This window comes from Mesoplodon bidens (genome assembly GCF_964165515.1).
Source record: "Mesoplodon bidens genome assembly, chromosome: 9".
Classification (NCBI taxonomy): domain Eukaryota; kingdom Metazoa; phylum Chordata; class Mammalia; order Artiodactyla; family Ziphiidae; genus Mesoplodon; species Mesoplodon bidens.
Window position 1 is genome coordinate 49,915,464 of NC_138166.1, and position 22,919 is coordinate 49,938,382.

Here is a 22,919-nt window from a genome sequence, read left to right on the forward strand (position 1 = left end):
ATGTTTCTATCCAACAGAACTTCACGAGGTAATCAAGGATATGACATATATGATTTGTTTGCTAAGATGCTTTGACAATGAATGTCTTCATTTGAACAGTTAGATATTTCAATGGATTTTGAAGTCTCTTATTTCCTGATGAAAGGGCAGATTCAGCTAGACAGTTCCAATTTTATCATATTTTAAAGGCAGACTGAGCAGTCATCATTAATGATCTATGAGTTACAAAGTGCGCTGAAGCAATTTTCATTGGCTCTTCAAGTTAGGAAAACCAAATAGATTACTTTAGAATCAAATATAAAAACTCTTCCACTTCTTGCAGTTTGGTAAATTCCCCAAATGAGAGAAAAAAATATACATATACACAACCCAAATAGAGTTAATATGCTGCTATAAACTATAGACAAAAGAATAAATTAAAATATTTCAAGTTCCAAGTATAAGTCACTCAAACATTTTTAATATTTTACTATTAAAAATAACAAATGTTATCCTACCTTTACATAAGCAGGCTGTTTTTCAAGGATTAAATCTGCTACTTTTTTAGAGACCTATAAGAACATGCAATCAAACAAAGGAAATAAAAGAAAAAGCCTCATGCTTCCTATTACATTTTACATTTAAAATGTTAGCAAGAATATTCCATAGGTCTTCCTAATAACTTCTACAGCAAATATTGGCATGCTATGGCCACATACATTTCTTTGGCTATGAAATTAGTACAAGAGGTATAGCATGTAGCACAGTACTTGGTCCTTAATAGAAACTCAACATGTGGTCATTATTATGGTTAATAACATGAGTATCTGCTTTAACTAACATGCACAAAAGTATAACCATCTTTAAGGGTACAGGATTTGCTTTAAAAAAGATAGACTTGTTAAGATAAATAAATGTTTAATCTACTGTATTTATGGAAATTCTATCTGGGAAACAGAACACCCTTTAAATCCTTTGTACCGTGTAAGAAGACAAACAGCAGTTTGGCCCATTACTTCTGAAAAACTGGAAACGTGTTTTCTGGAGCGCTATGAAGATACCTAAGGTTTCTTGGTCAGTTCCATGAAAAATGGTAACGTATGCGAGTTAGAATTATAATGATTTTGAACATGAGGCTCTTATTTCACAATTTCAGGGGTCCCTGTAGGACTACACTACAGAGGTACCACGTCCAGCATGAAGCATGGCACACCAATGGTATTTAGTGAATATCTGCTCAAGAAACACAACTGTATCCCCTTCCCCAAGCCAACTGAGAACAAAACACTACACATACATTCAAAGATTGCATTAATTCTTTCATGTTTTCTTAATCTGCTCTGAATTTGTATAGATTTGTATAGATATGAATGTGTATAGATGTACACAGACAGAAACCCACCTAATTTTACCAAATTGGGGTTTTTTATCACTTTATTTATTTATTTACTTATTTGGGTCATTGCCTTTTTTTTTTTTGAGTTATGGGTTTTTCATTTTTTTGTTTTAAATAGACCATGTAGTTACTGTTAGTCTACACTGTGCTAGGCAGGGTACTGACTGCTTTTCCTACATTATCTCAATTAGTACTTATGATAATCTACTGAAAGGGGTTACATGCTTCATTTTCCAGATGAGTAATCTTAAGCATAGCAGTAATATACCCACAGTTAGTAAGCTGCCAGGTCAGGATTCAAGGCCAGGTTGATTAAATTCCAAAGGCCACTGTGCTACACGGCCCTTGTGGTGGGGTTCATCCCCAAAAGAATACTACCACATAAAGTACAGAGATGGAGGAGTACATATTTAAATATGCTGAAACCAGGAGAAGGCAAAAGGTGCCACCATCCACTGAACTCTAATTCTCCAAAAACAACAACATATTTTTACCACACAACCCTCTAGTGCTCAAGGCCCTTCCCCACACCAATGCTGCTACCCCCAGGGAGATCCAAGCAGCCAGAGACATCTGGGTGTAACACTAAAGAAAGAGAAGTATATCCTCCTTTATTTGTCAGATGTATTATTAAAGATCATACCTTAAAATGTCTAAATTTATTACTATTGCTCTTTCAGTATTAAAAAATTAATAAGACCACTTACTACCATTATTTCATCTTCTACAGTACAGTCTGAGTTTTATAAAAGGAATTCAGCCTAACACAAGGAAAATACAAAATCACAGAATTTTACAGCATTAGAGAAAATGCAGGCCCAACCCATTACTTCACAGATGAAACAAGAGATTTAGCAAGGTTAAGTGACTTGCCCAACATCACACAATTAACAGTGACAGCAATTCAGACTTTCTGAATCTTAACCCTGTAATCTCTTTGGACCTATTTCAACTAGAAGTGGGAGCCTTTATTCTGAGATAAGAAAGCTCCATCACAAAACCATGGGTAGGAAAGTCATGCATGCATGACAAGGAGTAATCTAAAAAGGTACTTAGTAATCTGAAAAAAAGTTCAAAATTCTTTGATCACGTTTAGGATTCCAGAGAAAGAACTGTAAGTTCGAGAAGTACATCTATCAAGGTAATGTGAGGGAAACTGAATAGACAATAAATTTGAATAAGTATAAATGTATCATTTGAGTCAAAGTCATGTTAAATAATAAGATTTGTTTAAAATGTTAGTATATTAGTTAAACAATAAAACCTGCAAACGTTACACCTCTCTGTTGTGTTTCATTTACAGTTTTGTCAGAAATGTGTTTTTTACTTACTGCAGCTTGCTGTTGTTTTAATTTGTCTCTGTACTCCTCTAAGTCTTGCAAATTGAGAACAGGAGGGAGCTTCTAAAAAAATCCATAAATAAAGAGTAAAAAATCAATTGTTTAATTTGGTTTCATTTACCTGCACACCTGACTTAGGAACTACAACCTGCACATACAAAACGGTGCTACATCCCACGCCTCCCATCCTCCCCACCTCCCCACTAGACTCCAGACACAAAAGCTTATATCTCTGTTACCCAAGCCCCTGGTACTCAAGTTCCATCCCTCACCCAGCCCTGCTATCTCCAATGCTGCCACCTCCAACCTCCTGGAATCCCCACCACCACCGGGACTCCGGCCCCTGAGCTGGGAAACACTGCTTCCACAACCTGCAACAGGAGAATGAGAGAAAGTCCTAACCCTTATCCCCCACTCTACCAGTGACCATATATCCCTACTCGTCCAGGACAGAACTCAAAACATATTTCCCCTCTGAAATACTATGAATGGTAACTAAGCACTACAGTGTGATAGTGACAGTTGTTGGAGTACATTCTGGATTATACATACTCTGGAGGATAGTATGGAAACTAACAAAAATGCATACCATTGTGCAGATGGGAAACTCCCAAGTTAGACTTCAAGTCTCAGTCAACTGATGATGAAATTTCAGAATACGTTGGGTACTAACTCTGTATGTACTGCATATGAAGTACGTATGCATACTGCAATTGGTTTCATCTAAAACCCAAATTTTACTATTCTGACTTTTTTTGAAGTTCTTATAAATGTAAAATGCCAATGTTATAAACAATTATGATATTGAGCTGCCTGAGCTGCTTGTAAATTTTGGAGATTAATCCTTTGTCAGTTGCTTCGTTTGCAAATATTTTCCCCAATTCTGAGGATTGTCTTTTCGTCTTGTTTATGGTTTCCTTTGTTGTGCAAAAGCTTTTAAGTTTCATTAGGTCCCATGTGTTTATTTTTGTCTTTATTTCCATTTCTCTAGGAGGTGGGTCAAAAAGGATCTTGCTGTGATTTATGTCACAGAGTGTTCTGCCTATGTTTTCCTCTAAGAGTTTGATAGTGTCTGGCCTTACATTTAGGTCTTTAATCCATTTTGAGTTTATTTTTGTGTATGGTGTTAGGGAGTGTTCTAATTTCATTCTTTTACATGTAGCTGTCCAGTTTTCCCAGCACCATTTATTGAAGAGGCTGTCTTTTCTCCATTGTATGTTCTTGCCTCCTTTATCAAAGACAAGGTGACCATACGTGCGTGGGTTTATCTCTGGGCTTTCTATTCTATTCCATTTATCTGTATTTCTGTTTTTGTGCCAGTACCATACTGTCTTGATTACTGTACCTTTGTAGTATAGTCTGAAGTCATACGACCCAGCAATCCCACTACAGGGCATATACCCTGAGAAAACCATAATTCAGAAAGTGACATGTTGGGCTTCCCAGGTGGCGCAGTGGTTGAGAATCTGCCTGCTAATGCAGGGGACATGGGTTTGAGCCCTGGTCTGGGAGGATCCCACATGCCGCGGAGCAACTAGGCCCGTGAGCCACAAGTACTGAGCCTGCACATCTGGAGCCTGTGCTCCGCAACAAGAGAGGCCGTGATAGTGAGAGGCCCGCGCACTGCGATGAAGAGTGGCCCCCACTTGCCACAACTAGAGAAAGCCCTCGCACAGAAACTAAGACCTAACACAGCAAAAATAAATAAATAAATTTAAAAAGTGACATGTACCACAATGTTCATTGCAGTCCTATTTACAATAGCCAGGACATGGAAGCAACCTAAGTGTCCATCGACAGATGAATGGATAAAGAAGATGTGGCACATATATACAATGGAATATTACTCAGCCATAAAAAGAAATGAAATTGAGTTATTTGTAGTGAGGTGGATGGACCTAGAGTCTGTCATACAGAGTGAAGTCAGAAAGAGAAAAACAAATACTGTATACTAACACATATATATGGAATCTAAAAAAAAAATAAAAGGTTCTGAAGAACCTAAGGGCAGGACAGGAATAAAGACATGGACATAGAGAACAGACTTGAGGACACAGGGAGGGGGAAGGGTAAGCTGGGACGTAGTGAGAGAGTGGCACTGACATATATACACTACTACATGTAAAATAGATAGCTAGTGGGAAGCAGCCGCATAGCACAGGGAGATCAGCTCTGTGCTTTGTGACCACCTAGAGGGGTGGGATAGAGAGGGGTGGGATAGGGAGGGTGGGAGGGAGACACAAGAGGGAGGGGATATGGGGATATATGTATATGTATAGATGATACACTTTGTTATACGGCAGAAACTAACAACACTGTAAAGCAATTATACTCCAGAAAAGATGTTAAAAAAATAAATTAAAAAAAAAAGTAAGGCATGGGGTATTGATTATGACTAAACAATTATGTAAATATACTTTCATGATTAAAAGTCTCAGAGCTTTCCCAAACATATTTTGCCAACATAAAATAAGATAGAGATAGCATATGAACATATTGTGTGATAAGAGTTAAAAACCAAAAATACAAAAATGTTTCCTGGACCAATATTCTACAGCTGCACTTAATTTTACCTTTTTAAAAATACTCTTGTCTTTAAACAATGCTGATAGTTCATTTAGTCACAATATGGTCATCATAGACCAGTCCTGGCATCAAAAAACTACAATGCCCCTAAAAGGCATTCATATCTCACTCACAAATTAAGTCACTGAACAAAATAGGCTTTAGATAGGTTAATGATTTTTTTTTACCTCCAGCTCATATTTAACAATATCAAATGAGTCCGTAGAAAAATACACTTGTTCAATACTATTAATTAGTTCTTGTTCAGCTTGAGGATCACTAGGTTGTTCTCGAAGTTCTCGGAATTCCTCCTTTAAGGGAAAGGAAACCACAATTATAGTACTTGTAACTGTTATAATTCTATCTGCATGGAAATAAATAATCATCTGTCTTAACACTGACAATTCTCCCAGGAAACATTCTGACCAAGGAGACATACTAATAGAAAACAGGAAAGTTCATGGAAAATTAGTAAACAGCCGGACACTAAAAACTACCCATCTACTGGAGGGAAAAACGAGCCAGTTTGAAGATCTAGATTTTATTTTCAATTCCTTGCATGCCAACTAGTAGCTGGAAGAATTTAGATGTTTAACACAGAAAAAAACAAAGAGACTACCTAATATCTATCATATATACATATCACATATATACATTTTCATCATCTAACAATGTTCTAAATCTCTCTCACCACAGATAACCAGTGTACATCTCAATGACTTTCAGGTCACAATTAGTATTGGAACCCTGAACAGCAGAAATCCTTCCTTCTGCTGAAAATCTCACTGCTTGGCTAAGAAATACTGGTTCCAGAAATGGTTCACAAGATTAGTTCTGTAATTTTATGTCTAGAAAAGGTTCACAAGTTTAGCTCTGTAATTCCATGAGGCTTCCTTCAAGGTATACTGATAGTACAATTAATGAACTGATTATGAACCTAAAGCTCTGAGTTTGATAAAATGCTTGCTTTCTAATGATCGAGTATGGGGCTTCTATGGATTTATACAACAAAAAAAGAGCTTAACAGACAAATCCCTACCCCTAATGTCAGCATCCTTATCCTATGCAAGTTCACTGCATAATTGGATAAACCTTCAGTTAAACGGAAAATTTCAATAACTCAGATACCCACTCTCTGACACACTCATTAATCAAGACATTATTATAGACATATAATTTAGTCATTCAGTTTTTTATTAAAATTAATCTCAAATACATTTAAGTACACAAAAAGAAACTAGTATTGGGACTTCCCTGGTGGCACAATGGTTAAGAATCCGCCTGCTAATGCAGGGGACACAGGTTCAAGCCCTGGTCCGGGAAGATCCCACATGCCGTGGAGCAACTAAGTCCGTGTGCCACAACTACTGAGCCTGCGCTCTAGAGCCCACGAGCTGCAACTACTGAAACCTGCGTGCCCTAGCGCCCGTGCCCTGCAACAAGAGAAGCCACCGCAATGAGAAGCCCGCACACCTCAATGAAGAGTAGCCCCCGCTCGCCACAAATAGAGAAAGCCTGTGCGCAGCAATGAAGACTCAACACAGTCAAAAAAAATAAGTAAATTTTTAAAAAAAGAAACTAGTATTTAAAATCATTTTACATAATACTTAACAAAAATTCTTAATGAATCATCACTAATTAAATACACAAAAATTATATGGTTAATTTGAGGACAATATTTTCCAAATAGAGATAACTCTAGATTGTTTTATTGCAGGGCTAGTTTTCATTTATAAAAAAGAGCCTAGATTATGTATCTTTTAGATTTTAATTTATATTTTAAATTGATAAAATTATTACTATAAATTCCTCATAGTATATTCAAGCTAAAAGAAAATATTGGAGCAATAAATCTGAAACTTAAGAGAATACTTAACTGTTTACATTTAAAATTCCAATAAATTGAAAAGAGAAGGCAAAGTCATATAAAAACTAAACCTGCGGAATTAAAAGTGCATGAAAAAGAAAATGCCTCTTTGGTACCAAAACTCAACTTATAAAAATACACTAACCAAAAAAAAAAAAAAAAAAAAAGGTTAAAGACAGCCATCACTGATTTAGCATGCAATTAGATACTATGAGTGTACTAAGAAATCCAGCATCCTAACAGTGGAGCTGTATTTCGGTGGGGATTTATCTACAACCCACTAATCTGTGTAGCACCTTGGACAATGGCACTGAAGAGGTTTAACAGACATGGGTTAAACCCACACCATTTGTGGAAGAGTTCCCAACTAGTTCGCTTATCCACAGGCAATCGCCCTGCATCCACTGGAAATCTGAATCGACAGTGAGACATGAAATACAAAACGAGATGAGAAATTCCTAGCAATCTCCTTCCCTAAAGGGTCATAGGCATTTGAAATACCAGCTTCAGATGCTGCAAGCTGAGGGAAGGAATAAAGTCCAAGTGAGGATACAGCAATGTTGCCTCCCTAGCAATTCCATAGCACCACTAGCAAATAAATGTACTTGGTACTATTCCCCAAAAAATTGAAGATTAGGGCTTCCCTGGTGGCGCAGTGGTTGAGAGTCCGCCTGTTGATGCAGGGGACATGGGTTCGTGCCCTGGTCTGGGAGGATCCCACATGCCGTGGAGCGGCTGGGCCCATGAGCCACAACTACTGAGCCTGCACGTCTGGAGCCTGTGCTCCACAATGGGAGCGGCCGCGACAGTGAGAGGCCCGCGCACAGCAATGAAGAGTGGCCTCCACTCGCCGCAACTGGAGAAAGCCCTCGCACAGCAACGAAGACCCAACACAGCCAAAAATAAATACATAAATAAATAAATTTTTTAAAAAATTGAAGATTACAAAAATTGCTAAGAATGAAAACCATCAGATATGAAACAAGCCAGGAATTCAAATAGACTGCAATGAATGAGCACTTTCATCTCAAATGTGTAAATGCCAATGGCATGTAACTACATGCTGTTCTCCCTATACAACCTAATTGATTGTTCTAAAGGTAAAGACACTTAGGTTTTAGCTGCAACTCTGTTATTAACCTCGGACAACTTACTTAGTCTCTTCATGCCTAGTTTTTTTTCACCTGTAAAGGACATACATACATACACACACACTCAAAACGACAGTGAAACAAATATCCAAAGTTATTAAAAATGTCAAAGGGAAAGCATGATTTCATTTATAAATATTTCACAAGTGCACGTTTCACAAGTGTGATGAATCTGTAAAAAAGTACAATCTGTATATGCATATAAAAAGGTCAAACGCCATTCCTTCCTAGAGAACTAAGCAATTATATCACAGAGAGCAGACAAACTCATATAATTTCAAAGAAGTGACATGTAACACTTGACACTCCAAGTAACCTGGACTAAGGAGAGAGAGAAAACAAAGAAAGGCAGAAAAGAAACATAGCACACAAAGCAGAATTCAAAAACAAAAACAAATGCCCAACACCATATCCCTATAAAATACCCTCTCCTTTCAGACAACTTAGTGGCTCCTGTGTGAAAACATACATCTGAACTCGGACAAACTCCATTCTGACTAGAATCCCAATCACCGTGTTCCTGTTAATCCCACTGCACCGGTTGTCTGTAAGACTCTGCTGCTACCCAATCATTCTCTAAACGTTTCATCGCTGTTAGTGCTGACAGCTCGATCAGATTACACACTTCTTGAGAGCTGAGGTTTCTCCTCATTCTCCATCATTACGTTCCAAAGTGCCAAGGCACACTGTAGATAAAAATCATGAATCAAACTAAAATTAATTTACACAGTGAACTGTATAAAAAAAGGAATATATGAACAAAAGGAAAGGAAGAGACAACATGTTCTTGTTTTGATAGTCAAAATTTTCCACAAACTCTTAAGGAAAGGTTTCTTTCTTCTAACTAGAAATAACAATAAATGTAAAATGATTATAGGGATATTTTATGCATGTAAATTAGAAAAATAAACAGAAACAGCTAGATGGCATATTCTTAAAACAATTACTCCATAATTTTGCCATTATATAAACTGGTTTTCTAGGATTGGAGATGTACAAAAATACATAATTCTTCATGTAAAAGAGAACCAGTTTTGCAAGCCAATATAAATGTATGAGGCAAAATTTTACATAAACAAAATGAACAAAAGATTTCCTACAAAAAAATTTTAAAGGCACAATCAAGGGAATAGAATAACAAATGAAACTCCTTATACCATATTAAAATATGTAATGTTTTTAAAAGTTACCAAGAAGATTAGATGCTTTAACAATGTTTGGTAATAAAATATTTCAGTCTTATGGACTGATATTATATTAATAAAAAATTTTAAAGAATTGTTATAGTAAAGTTTATGACACATAGTAACTAATAAATACATATTATCATTAATAATAGTGCTCTAGGGCTTCCCTGGTGGCGCAGTGGTTGAGAGTCCGCCTGCCGATGCAGGGGACACGGGTTCGTGCCCCTATCCCGGAAGATCCCACATGCCGCGGAGCGGCTGGGCCCGCGAGCCATGGCCGCGGAGCCTGTGTGTCCGGAGCCTGTGCTCCGCAACGGGAGAGGCCACAGCAGTGAGAGGCCCGCGTACAGCAAAAAAAAAAAACAAAAAAAAAACAAAACAAACAAAAAAATAATAGTGCTCTAAATGCTCTGCAAACTTTGAAAATCCAAAAATAATATGTCAACAACTACAGACCATCAAATGTGCCACAACTTGCCTGCTGATGGTAGGTAATCAACTACACCTAAAAAGTACAGGAACATCACCCCAGAATTAAAGCTGGAGAAAAACTACAATTAAAGTAATGAGTTTAAATGTAAAGGAGATAAAAACAAAAGTACAAATGTCAAAAAAGAACAAATCAAACCTCTCTCCCATACTATCATCAGGAAATAACCTGCTTATTGTCAAAGCTCTAGTATTATCTTTGCCGGTCAAGTCATATATTTTAATTTAACAATTTCTTTTCAAATTCCCACTATGTAAAAATTCTCTGTACTAGGTCATACAGAAACAAAGATGTGTAAAATACAAATCTTCCCACAAACAGCTGCTGAGGTAATAGGAGGGGGTTAGATGAATAAACAATGACGATGCAAGGCAGAACATAAAGGAAATACAAACAAAATGAAGGGCATCAAATGATGGTGAGTTCACATCTGATGGAAGAGGTGGCATTCAGAGAATATGAGAAAAGGTAAAATCTCAAATATTAGAAATTGGGGGAATAAGGTTCCAAAATATAAAGCAAAGCAAAAGTAAAAACAGTGGAGTGGGAAAGCATAGAACAGATTAAGGAATAGAGGATGGCTTCCCACAGGGCAGAAGAATGTCATGGGGGAGAGATGTTTTTAAAATTCAACACACTTTTATATATACTAAAACCATATTTTTCCTTTACTAAAAATATCTTAACACATATCACTGTGCCAGACACTGTAACCAAAAAGTAAGCATAAACATTCAATATTTTCTTAACATAAAAAACCAAGCAGGAATATTTTAGGAAAACTGGTAGATAACGAAGAAGTCATTCAATACTTTAGAGGCTGTCTTTTCCAGCAGTCACAATACACTATAAGGTTGCATATAACACATACTACCTATCCTATTCTTCTATTTTGATCATCTCCAAGATAAAGCTATGTGAACAAACATATAAAAATGCATATTATAAATGTAACTTTATGAAAAATAAAGAAAAACAATCATAATAAACATTTAAGCCAACATCTTTGATTTTAGCTGAGCCATTTTTCCTCTCAACGTAACAACAAAAGGTTATATGAGAACTGGGGAGTCAACTCTATAAAACAATTAGAGCCCTCAAGTGTAAGGTGTTATAAAACATTTCCAATACATTTATGGTTTCTAAAGAAACCAGGCTATAATTTTACAAAGCTATTTCCCACTTAAGAGTTCACCTCTTAAGGGAATGCATTCAAGTTTAGGAGGGAAAAGAAAGACTGCAAATTTTATATTTAATGACTACTTTCAAATTACCCAAAATACCACACTAATTAAAAACATCAACCCAAGCTCAGACTTTCAATCTTATTCACTTTTATAAATGTAAAAAGTTAGTTGTGACGGCTTAACAGTTCTCCTTAACATTATTCAATTCAATATTCTCTTTCAAAGGAATTTCATTTTTAAACCCACAGAACAGCCTGGAAACTTATCATCTGCAGTAGTAGGTTTTTATTCGAACAAAAAGATGAATGCAAAAATCTTCATTTCACAAGTGAGGTTTCAAAACCCGGAAGAAAATGCATAGTAGAATAAAAAAAGAAATGCAAACCAACTTCCATCTCTGTACTTAGCTTATTAGACCATAGTTCACATTATATACCGGAATAAATGCAGAATTCATTGTGTTGGGAGGGAGAAAGGAAGGGAGTAAAGGAAGAAAGTTTGCTCTTATAAAGCATGAATTTGGGTTTGCCAAGACAAAAGCTTTATTTTTCTGTTTGCATCTTTCATCAGTCAACAAAAATGGCTATTCTAAAAACAGAAACCATAGTCTTACTGAAGTTATTAGAGCTCTAATTGAGAGCAAAAAATGTTTATCTACCAAAAACTACACAGAGCTTAAAGAACAAAGACATGAAGTTTTCAATATGCAATCAGTACGATAAAAATCATAAATCACTGAACAAAAACAGGTTTTCTGTTTCCAAATGAAATAGGATTCAAGATCACAAACACCCTAAAACTATATATATACCATGTACGTTTATAATGAATTGGCAGATGTCTGATTATTTGGGGAAATGGCACATTTTCTTAAAATCCCACCAGAACAATAATAATCCATCAAAGCAGCCGTTTCATCAGTTTGTGTGTGTGTTTTAAATAAAACAGAACTTTTCAAGCCAACCCTGTTTTTCTTCAGGCTCTCAGTGCCATCTAGTGGAATATTACTAGGGTTACAATTTGAAAGGAGGTTTCAGCAAAATGATTTACAGAAGATTTTTATAAAAGGTTATTAAAGTGGCATTATTTTAATCCAGCTTTATACTTAAGTGATAAAAATAATGTATTTTAATCCTTTCTTCAAAATAACAACATTCCAAATAGACACATTTGTTTTTAAAGAAACAGATCTTGAAGGAAAACTGATTTTATTCATGGAAATGTACTGAATTACTAACACATACTAAAAATCACAAAACTGGAAAGCAAAACTTTCATATTTGATACTCTGCCAAATATTTTTATTTACTCCTCTTATTCAACATACTATTTTAACAAGTATTTTCCTAAATTTATTTCTATGAAAAGGAAAACACTGATAATAGCTTTGGAGACATCAAATATATAAATTATTTTAAAAGTTATCTTTAAAAATTTCTCAACCTCAAGTGAAAAATATCAAGCTGTTTGCCACATCCCTGTCTAGCTAAAGCTGAAGAAAAGACACATAAGCTGAAGCACAGACAGAAAAGTCCAGTGTATAAGTCTTTACGGTTTTCTGGTTTGTTTTTTAGTTTTCAAACACCTCATCAGACCCCTCCTTAAAAGAAGAAATACTATCTATTCTGAGAAAAGACACAGCACCTTCAATCCCAGTGTCTAATGACCCCAGGCTTTCCAATTCCTACACCTTCTACATCCAATAAAATTCTCAGTCCTAAATCCTACTTTTAAAATGTCTCTCAAATTTAACCTTTCTCCATTTCCTAAACCTCATACTCTTATCTTCTTAATCAGTATCCTGGTCTAGGATTGCCACTCAAATATCTATCTGTACCCTAGTTATCTTTCTAAAACAAATTAATCACCAACCCTAGAAGACCCCGCACTCACGTCTACCTACCCCTAATCCTCTCCTAGCTGTGCTACCACTGTGCATACCTTAGTATAGACCTCTACTATACTCCTCTGCAATTATCTATTTTTGCTTGTCTCTCCTACTCAGGTTCAGGTAGGAATAGAATCTTGTACCTCTTTGCATCTTCAAAACTTAGTAACAGCCTGGCTCAATAAATGATTGCCAAATGCACTGCTTAAATGATCTTTTAAGATTTGCTACGAAAGAAGGGTTAAGAATATCAAAGCATCTGAAGCCAAGAGAAGCATAATTTCATTAATGGTTAAAAAGAACACAGTTAAATATTTTTAGCCATGAATTCCTAAGAAAAAGTCTAAATGATTCTGCAGATCCATGGTTAGAGTCCCTCTTGGTACCACCTGCAGAAGACACCTGTCTTAAATGAAACATAATCCTAAATTGAAATTTAGTGATTTATCCCAATCACTAAAGCTAAAAAAAGTCTCCTAGTCATAAATTTCAATACTAATCCTGTCTAAATCAGATAGCAATAGACTCATCAGTTTATCCTTTTGACTGTATTTTTGTCATCTCTCTCCTACAAATATTACAATAAAGATAGTATAAAATATCAGAGCTGGGCTTCCCTGGTGGCGCAGTGGTTGGGAGTCCGCCTGCCGGTGCAGGGGATGCGGGTTCGTGCCCTGGTCTGGGAGGATCCCACATGCCGCGGAGCGGCTGGGCCCGTGAGCCATGGCCGCTGAGCCTGCGCGTCCGGGGCCTGTGCTCCGCAACGGGAGAGGCCACAGCGGTGAGAGGCCTGCGTACCGCAAAAAAAAAAAAAAAAAAAAAAAAAAAAAAAAAAAAATATCAGAGCTAAAAGGGCTCTTAAATATCATCTAGTTCGGGCTTCCCTGGTGACGCAGTGGTTGAGAGTCTGCCTGCCGATGCAGGGGACACGGGTTCGTGCCCCGGTCCGAGAAGATCCCACTTGCCACGGAGCGGCTGGGCCTGTGAGCCATGGCTGCTGAGCCTGTGCGTCCGGAGCCTGTGCTCCGCAACGGAAGAGGCCACAACAGTGAGAGGCCCGCGTACCGCAAAAAAAAAAAAAAAAAAAAAAAAAAAAAAAAAATCATCTCGTTTAATCACATGTCTTCACAGATGAGCACGCTGGGGCACAAAGCTATTAAAATGACTTCCCTTTAATAAGCTGAATGTTTGGGCTTCCCTGGTGGCGCAGTGGTTGAGAATCTGCCTGCTAATGCAAGGGACACGGGTTCGAGTCCTGGTCTGTGGAGGATCCCACATGCCGCGGAGCAACTAGGCCTGTGAGCCACAACTACTGAGCCTGCGCGTCTGGAGCCTGTGCTCCGCAACAAGGAAGGCCGATATAGTGAGAGGGCCCGCGCACCGCGATGAAAAGTTGCCACAACTAGAGAAAGCCCTCACACAGAAATGAAGACCCAACACAGCAAAAATTAATTAATTAATATACTCCTACCCCCAACACCTAAAATAAAATAAGCTGAATGTTTAAGTCAATACTTGAACCTAGCTCTCTTGGCTCTTATGCCAGCACTTTCCTCATGTTTTGGTAAAGTTCTGAAAATAAAGCTCTGTAATTAGTGTGGTTTTAGGATTCTTTTCACGGATTCTAAGAAGTCAGTCAAATCCATTTATCTTACTTCACAGAAGTATTCTAAAAGCTAGAAAACACTCTGCCCAAACTCCCAAACTGTTATATAATAGAAATGCTACAGAGTAAGTAGGTACTCAATAAATATTTATGGAATAAATTAAGTATACAAACAAAAATACTTCTTATATTTAGACAAATATATTTTCAGGTTTTGACTGCAACTGCTATTTCTTTTGTCTCCTCACCCTATATTTTTCTTTGATGAAGAAAATCAAAGGCATAGTTAAGCCAATCATGCAAGAGTAAACGCAGCTGAATCCTATTTGTATTTACAAGTCAGTAAAGTCAAGGCCTTAAAAAACAAAACCAACCAAAAAAACCCCTTATCTTTAAAGAATAATATCAGAAGGCAGTATTTCAGTAAAAATTCATAAACAATATCCATATTAGTACTTTTTTTCAGGTTTATGATATGTAAACATTATAGAAGCACTGTGGGAAGTTTACTTAAGATGTTTACTTAAGTTTACTTAAGATATAGATTTATAAGGTCCTGATATTTTTATTTTTTAATCGGGATTCAACAAATCCTCTCAAACACAGTCCCAATAAGTTCTATAACTACCAACCATGTGGCTATTACAATTATTATATAACAAATGTTGGTCTTAATTCTTCATAATTCTGTAACCAATTAAATTATCTAAAAATCTTTCACATAATTCAAACAACATACATTTCCTTAAATGGATAACAAGTTTAGTCAGTAAATACAATATAGATTAATTTCTTATATCCTTACCTCTGCATGAAAATCCCATTAATTTGAAAACAACAGAATCCATTTCCCAGGAATGAAATTCTAGGTCATCACTAACTCTTCATTCTACTTTTTCCCACAAAAATTGTCAATAAAACTTCCAAAATTTTATCTAGAACGGTTCCTGTATTCCTGTTCTTTCTCCTCACCGCGTCCTCAGCTTGGCCGATGGTTCCCAAACATGGCTCCACGCTGGAATCAGCTGGGGATATTTAAACGCTACCGATGCCTGGCTCCACCCCCAACGCGGTGATTTAATTGGACTGGGGTACGGCCTGGGTACTGGTGATTCTAATATGCAGCAAAGTTTGGGCACCATTGACCTTGGCTCTGAACTATTTAAGCTAAGATGTTTTTAATCTGCTCAAAGTTTCCTTTCCTATAGCAAATTCTGAAAAGAATCCTTTCTTTTTTTTTTTTTTAACTTTCTGTACTATTTTCTCCACCAAAATTCCAATTTTCCAGTATATGGATTATTATTTGACTCACATCTCCTCTTAAAATGCAGAAATTGTACCAGATGACTTCTAAGGTTTCTTCCCACTCAGAATTTATATAGTTCTCAAGAAAAAAAAAATCAATAGTACTTTCTGGGTTATCAAGCTCACCTGATTCCCTTCTTCAGTTCTCCTTAACTATCCTCCTTTTCCTAATGAGTCGAACCACATGAAATTCGCCAATAGTAGACCATTTCTAATCTAAAGCCATTTCATATGCTCCATCTTAATATTTCCCTCCTACTTATCCTTTATACAAGAACCTTTTAATGTAACACCCAAGCTAAACTTTCTTTCTTGAAAACCCCAATGAAATCTCAATTCCTTGTTACAACTTAGAAAAATATGATGACAAGAACAGGAAAAAGAAATGGGTCCATTCCTGAAGATGAAATATGCCTTTTCTTTAAATGTTCTACCCATACTTGAGAGATAGAGCTATTAAATGAATTAATGTTTAAAAGCGTCTCTATACAAGTATTTACATTGAACACTTAAACAGTGTAAATTGATTTTTTGTTTGTTTTTTACTTTTCCCACTGGAATATCAGGGGAATCCAAGCTAAAATAATGCTTCTTTTAAATTGAGGTATAATTGAGGTACAACAGTATATTAGTTTCAGGTGTACAAAATAATCATTTGATATTTGCATATATTGCAAAATGATCACCACAATAGGTCTAGTTAACACCTGTCACCATAAACAGCTATAGAATTTTTAGAGAAAATTAAATTTATATGTATGACCTAACTATAAAGTAACATCTAAGTTGTGAAACACAGCATTATGTTTCAGCATTCAAGTTATACCAAGCTATGCTGTGTAAGGAATTTCTGAACGTGAGCCTTCTTAATTCTTAGTTTCAATACTGACTGTGAACTTCAACCACATCAAACTTAATCTACTGACTGGAGCTTTGCCACGCTCCAGATCCAGCAATTCAATTTCTCAAAACCACCCAGAGTAGTTCACCCTGAAGTACTTGAGATGTTTCCAGAGAGAGCACAGAGAGAATAGATGCAAAAAACTCATAAGGCTTTCTTAGTATAAGGCTAAATTTAAGCTGAGGGCATTGATGCTAATTTTACCATTAGCTGTTTTACAGTTTAACTAAATTAGCTTCTTAGTGTGTATCAATCAGCCCACTGCCCTAGGCTTAATCATCACCTGAACCATTTACACTTGCTGACCTTGTGATTCCAGACTGGCCTCTCTAGCCAGAGCCCATCATCTTAAAAGTATACACTGCTATACATATACAAGTATCTATTCTTTTTCAAATTCTCTTCCCATTTACGTTATTACAGAATATTGCATAGAATTCCCTGTGCATTAATCAACTATACTCCAATATAAAATAAATTTAAAAAAAAAATTAAAAAATAAAAATAAACTTTAAAAAAAAAAAATAAAGAGTATACACCACTGATCACTGATGGGGAGAGGGTGTGGAGTCAGTAAGAAGACTATGTAATGAGATCATTATAAATTCTCTACCTACCACTACTGGAAAAACATCATGGACTCATGGTTTAAAGACAACAGAAAGTTCCTATGCAATACATTCATGTATTTTTTAAAGAGGCTCACTTATCAATTTTACTCTGGTTCTGAAACATCTAATGCAATCTACTTCAAGGCATGTTCATAATGCCTGATAATCTTTTTTTTAAGTCAAAGAAGTACAGAGAATTATCTGTCAATTAGGATTTATGGTTATCTCTTAGTTCCCAATTTTATCACATCCAATAGTCTTTTCTAAAATTATATAAAACTATTCAAAATGCCTCTTTATAGCTTCTGAGCCATTTCATGCAAAAGCGTTGGTTAGAATTTTATCATATTTGTATCTGACCTAATATAAAAGCTAAGCAGTAAATACAAAATTCACTTTAGGGGGTAAGGCACCTCAAAGAGGTGAGAAATCATAATCCTAAGCAGCTGACACTGAGGTGTGATAAGAGGCCGTATGATTGCTGATCAAAAGAAAAAAGCCCTGTGTATTAAGTTGCCAGACACAGGAAACAAACAGTAGTTTCAAATATGATCCTCAAATTGAAAATCACAAGAGTAGACATTCAAAACAGGCTTTGATCCGCGATACAGCTGCTATACATGGAGGCAGCTGTGAGTGGCGAGGCCCCGGAGAGTGAGACAGCGGGGATTTATTTATTTAACAATGGCTCATATTTCTCCTGAGGGGAAGCCAGCTAGCTTTCAAATGACACCTATTAAATTTGTAGACTGCGAAGTTCACATGAATATCAGGGGATTAAAATCCAAGATATCTACAATTTAGCATAAGCTGTGCTTTAGCTACTTACTCAAAAATCTCTGCTCCAGGGACTTCCCTGGTGTCACAGTGGTTAAGAAGCCACCTGCCAATGCAGGGGACACGGGTTTAAGCCCTGGTCCAGGAAGGTCCCACATGCCACGGAGCAACTAAGCCCGTGAGCCACAACTACTGAGCCTGCACTCTAGAGCCCACGAGCCACAAATACTGAGCCCGTGCCAAAACTACTGAAACCCACGCACCTAGAGCCCGTGCTCTGCAACAAGAGAAGCCACCTTAAAGAGAAGCCCGTGCACTGCAACAAAGAGGAGCCCCCGCTCGCTGCAACTAGAGAAAGCCCGCATGTAGCAACAAAGACCCAATGCAGCCAAAAACAAATAAATAAATAAATAAATTTATAAAATAAAAAAAAATCTCTGCTCCATAACAAAAACATAATTTACTATGATTTTTGGCTCAGTGTTACAGCATAAAAAGTAAGCCATTTCATTTTATTTATCCAAATTACAGCAGATGAATCAATAAGTTTCATTTATAGATATATCACTGCTTTCAGGCAAAGAATCTGATACAATAATAAACTCTAAATTTATCTATTTCGCATTTTCTGCTTCACTATAATGAATCATACTGCATCCCAATGAGTAATGAAAGCAAAAACAAGCTCCAAGCCTACTGCATTATAAAACTTTACCTAGCTCATCATAACAACCATCTGCCTGTGGGAAGGAAAAGCTTCTGTGAATCAATTATCCAAAGGCAACAATATTTTCTTAAGGAAGTGAAAAGTCACTCTCACTCATGTAGATCAATACCTTTCCAGGGACCCGGAGACTCTCAATGGCACCAACATCACTGAGGCTCTCTGGGGGACTTTTCAGACCCTTAAAAAAAAATAACATAAAAGGAATTTTAATTGTGCTGCAGAACTGTAACATGATAGAATATACTTATTGAAATAGAAATCACCATTTTAAAAACAGAAATTTTCCTGCTTTAAAATAGATAGAACATATGTTTCTAAAAACAATTGTCACAACACATATAGTACTATACTATTATTAAATCAAGTAAAGATGTACTTTTGGAAATTTAAAATAAAATTACTATATGGCACCTTTATACCTAATGGTTGAAGTCTAACTTAACCATGATTCAAAAACAACAAAGAGAAACTTGGGTGACAAAAAGCATTCTATAAAAGCACTTATCTATTAATCATGACCAAATGCACGCGGTAAAAAGGTCCAAGCATTATGACCCACAGATATAATATACCAACTGACTGAGCTAACCAAAGATTTTTAAATAATGATAATTGCTTAGTTAATACATAAGTAATCCCTAGATTTTATCATTTCTCACCAATGCACCCAATTTATACTACATAATTGAGACTTAAATCTCACATCTCACTGCTTTAGCTCTTTAAAGAAAGTACCTGGTACTTTCTATATTCACATCAAATGAGGGATTCTGAAAGTCTCATTTGTACCAGGGCAAGTTATCAAGACAGAAAGAAGTCAGCCATTTAAATTTTCTTTAAAAGCCTCTTTTTAACATAGTCTATTCAAAGCAGACACCTAAATTCCCTGTAATATTAGTCTATAAGCAAAATTAGCTGGTACATGAACTTGAGGAGAGATTTATGCTACTGTCAAGTTTCTGTCCTTTAGATACTCTATATTGGCTCTTTGGTGTCCTTGGTAACCAAAATATATGTTATGTTTAGGTTGATTACTTGGGTCTTAGAGTGGAACTTGCTCATTTTTAAATTATAGAGGTGTGTATTTTCTCTTCCCTACTATAAAATACCACCAGTCAGAGCTACAATATTGTATGACAAGGTGCTCTACCGCATCCCCAATCTTCCATTATCCCCGGAATACCGCCCCCCCCAGCCTTCTTTGTCTCTCTCTCTCTCATACTCTCTCTCTGTCTGTCTGTCTGTCTGTCTGTCTCTCTCTCTCTCTCTCTCACACACACACACAACCCTCTAAAGAAACCAAACCAATACTCCACTTTCAGAACTCCTCTATGAAGTTTTCCTAAATCTTACGTTTCAAAGAAACACTATTTCTCAGTAATGCTCATGGATCATCTCCATCAACATTACCCAGGGAAGTTTTTTTTTTTCTTTTTTTTTTTTTTTTTTTTTTTTTTTTTTCTGTACGCGGGCCTCTCACTGCTGTGGCCTCTCCCGTTGCGGAGCACAGGCTCCGGACACACAGGCTCCGCGGCCATGGCTCGCGGGCCCAGCCGCTGCGCGGCATGTGGGATCTTCCGGGATAGGGGCACGAACCCGTGTCCCCTGCATCGGCAGGCGGACTCTCAACCACTGCGCCACCAGGGAAGCCCCCAGGGAAGTTTTTAAACATAAAACTTCCACATAAAACTTCTAGGTCCCACCACAGAGCTAATAAATAGGTATTTCTAGATTAGGACCAGGAGTTGCATTTTAACAAGCAACCTGGATGACTACTATAATCTCTAATGTTTTAGAAACCCCACTAGACATTTCCCAACACCTCTGCCCAAGTAGTGAAGTTTTAAATATTAAATATATATCTCCCTCAGACCCAAGAGAAGGGAAAGACCAAGTCCTCTATATGTCTTTATAGCCCAGGAGCTAGCACAGTCCCAGGAACAGAGTAAGCACCAAAGAAATTAGTAAATTATTTGGAGTCTTAGGCTCCAATCTCTAACTAATTCGTTCCCATGGGAATATGCAACTGACTTTAAAATGAAGTTTCTAGGCAAGTCTGCAGGAATAAGAAAAGCATACTGAGGCTGAAAGTCTTACAGTGAGTGAGAAAATAAAAGTACGAAACTACTCTTGTGTGTTTGTTCTTCCTTGTCCCAATTTCTCACCAAGAGTCATCACAAGGGCATAGCACCAAAAGTGGTAAAGAAGGCAAGGTTGGGTTATGGAATTAAACTTCTCTATACATTATATACACACACTTATATACATTCAAACATATACACATACATGAGAGTAAAACTTCATAATTTGATTCAAAATCACGACCACCCCTAAAATACCTTTTAAAAACATAATTGCCATGACTTTTAAACAAACATTTTAAAAGGTATAGATTTGTTTAACCACTCTAATAAATTCCTGAAGGAATATATCAGGTGTAATTTTCTCTTTCCCTAGAGTTACTCAGTAAAGAAACCAAAGCCTAAAACAAGTAAACAAGTGGTATATACCAATATCTAGGAAAAGGCCTTGCCTCCAAATTAGTTACCACACATGATAATTTGCTACTAATACATGACAACTTCCCACCAAATGTACAAAATAAAAGTAATAAAAATTGGAAACCCTATGTACATATTAGGAAGCAGGGGATTCACAGAATGGCTTCTGCAGACAACCTGCCTGTCATCATAGTCTAACGATGGTGACAGTAACTCACAGGCTGTTATAAGGGATAAAGGAGATAACATATATGAGGCCAAAAATGGTGTCTTGTACATGGTAAGCACTCTGTAAGTGTTGACCATTATTCTGAATATCACAGAGAAATGCTGTGAACAGAAATAAAGAATTACATAAATGTCTCAAAGCACAATATGACTCACCTGTATTTTAGGATTATAGATCTTCAACCCTTTGATTAGGAATTTTATAAATTTCTACTAACAAATATGAAGTCAGCATTTTTATTTTATCTTCGCCTCTTTAAAGCAGGAAGTCATGGTTATAAGTACAGTACTCTGCCTTTATTAAATTAAAACTTTCACTATAATCATTAACCATTTTTTGATTTTCTTTTGTATCTGATTTTTGTTTTCATAATTCCCCAGTTTGAATTTATATAAAATCCATCATAAATAATACCTGTCTCTGCAACTTTATTTCTTTGCCCAAATCAGACTACACTTCAGACTACTTCTGTTTTGTCTATATGAATACTCAATTTCCATTTATGAGACCAGCAACTTACATCCCAATGATCAAAAGGAGGCTGTGAGATGATTTGTGATTCCTTTTCTTTTCAGAAGAAGTTTCAGCAAAACTCAACAGAGTGTTTATACGCAGCCCTCCGTTCCTCTCAAACCCACCCTAATCAGGCTTCCCTCCTCACCACAGAAGTGCTGTTGTCAGGTTACCGATGACCTTACTGCTGCTCAGTCCAAAGGCTCATTCTTATTCTCACCTTCCACGGGCCATTTGTAGCATTTAACACTGCTGATCACTCCCTCTTCTTGTAAATTCTTTACGTGGCTTCCAGGACCCACTCGATTTGGATGTTCTCTATCTAACAAATATTTATTGAGCATCTGCTACAGGACAGGTGCTCTTCAGGTTGCAGCAGACTGCTCACCTCACTGGCTGCTCCTTCTCAATCCGCCTTCCTAGATCCACCTCTTCCCCCGACCTTGAAACACTGAATCCTCAAAAGCTCCAACTGTGGACTCGTTTTATTTCTACAGTCACTCCATTGGTGATCTTAGTCAATTTGTATACCCTCTTTATTCTCATAACTCCTAAATTTTTATCTATACCCTGAATTTCTCCTCAGAAATTCAGGCTTTTAGCCAACTGCCTATTTTCTTTCTCCAAATATCCAAGAGGCTTTGAAATGAACAAGTCTTAAAACTTTCTCCCTTCCTTCAATCTGTTCCTCTCTCAGTC

The 22,919-nt window shown here is 36.7% G+C and overlaps 1 protein-coding gene across 1 annotated transcript in view; it reads right to left on the reverse strand.

Annotated features, from left to right (window-relative positions):
• Positions 1-22,919, reverse strand: part of VPS50 (VPS50 subunit of EARP/GARPII complex) — a 129,838-nt gene that overhangs the window by 102,929 nt on the left and 3,990 nt on the right. Inside the window, exons 2-5 of the mRNA XM_081244658.1 lie at positions 19,087-19,155; positions 5,469-5,591; positions 2,707-2,778; positions 498-551 (exon numbers count right to left, since the gene is read on the reverse strand). Of these exons, the coding sequence (XP_081100784.1) occupies positions 498-551; positions 2,707-2,778; positions 5,469-5,591; positions 19,087-19,155 (318 nt within the window). The remainder of the gene's footprint in view (positions 1-497; positions 552-2,706; positions 2,779-5,468; positions 5,592-19,086; positions 19,156-22,919) is intronic.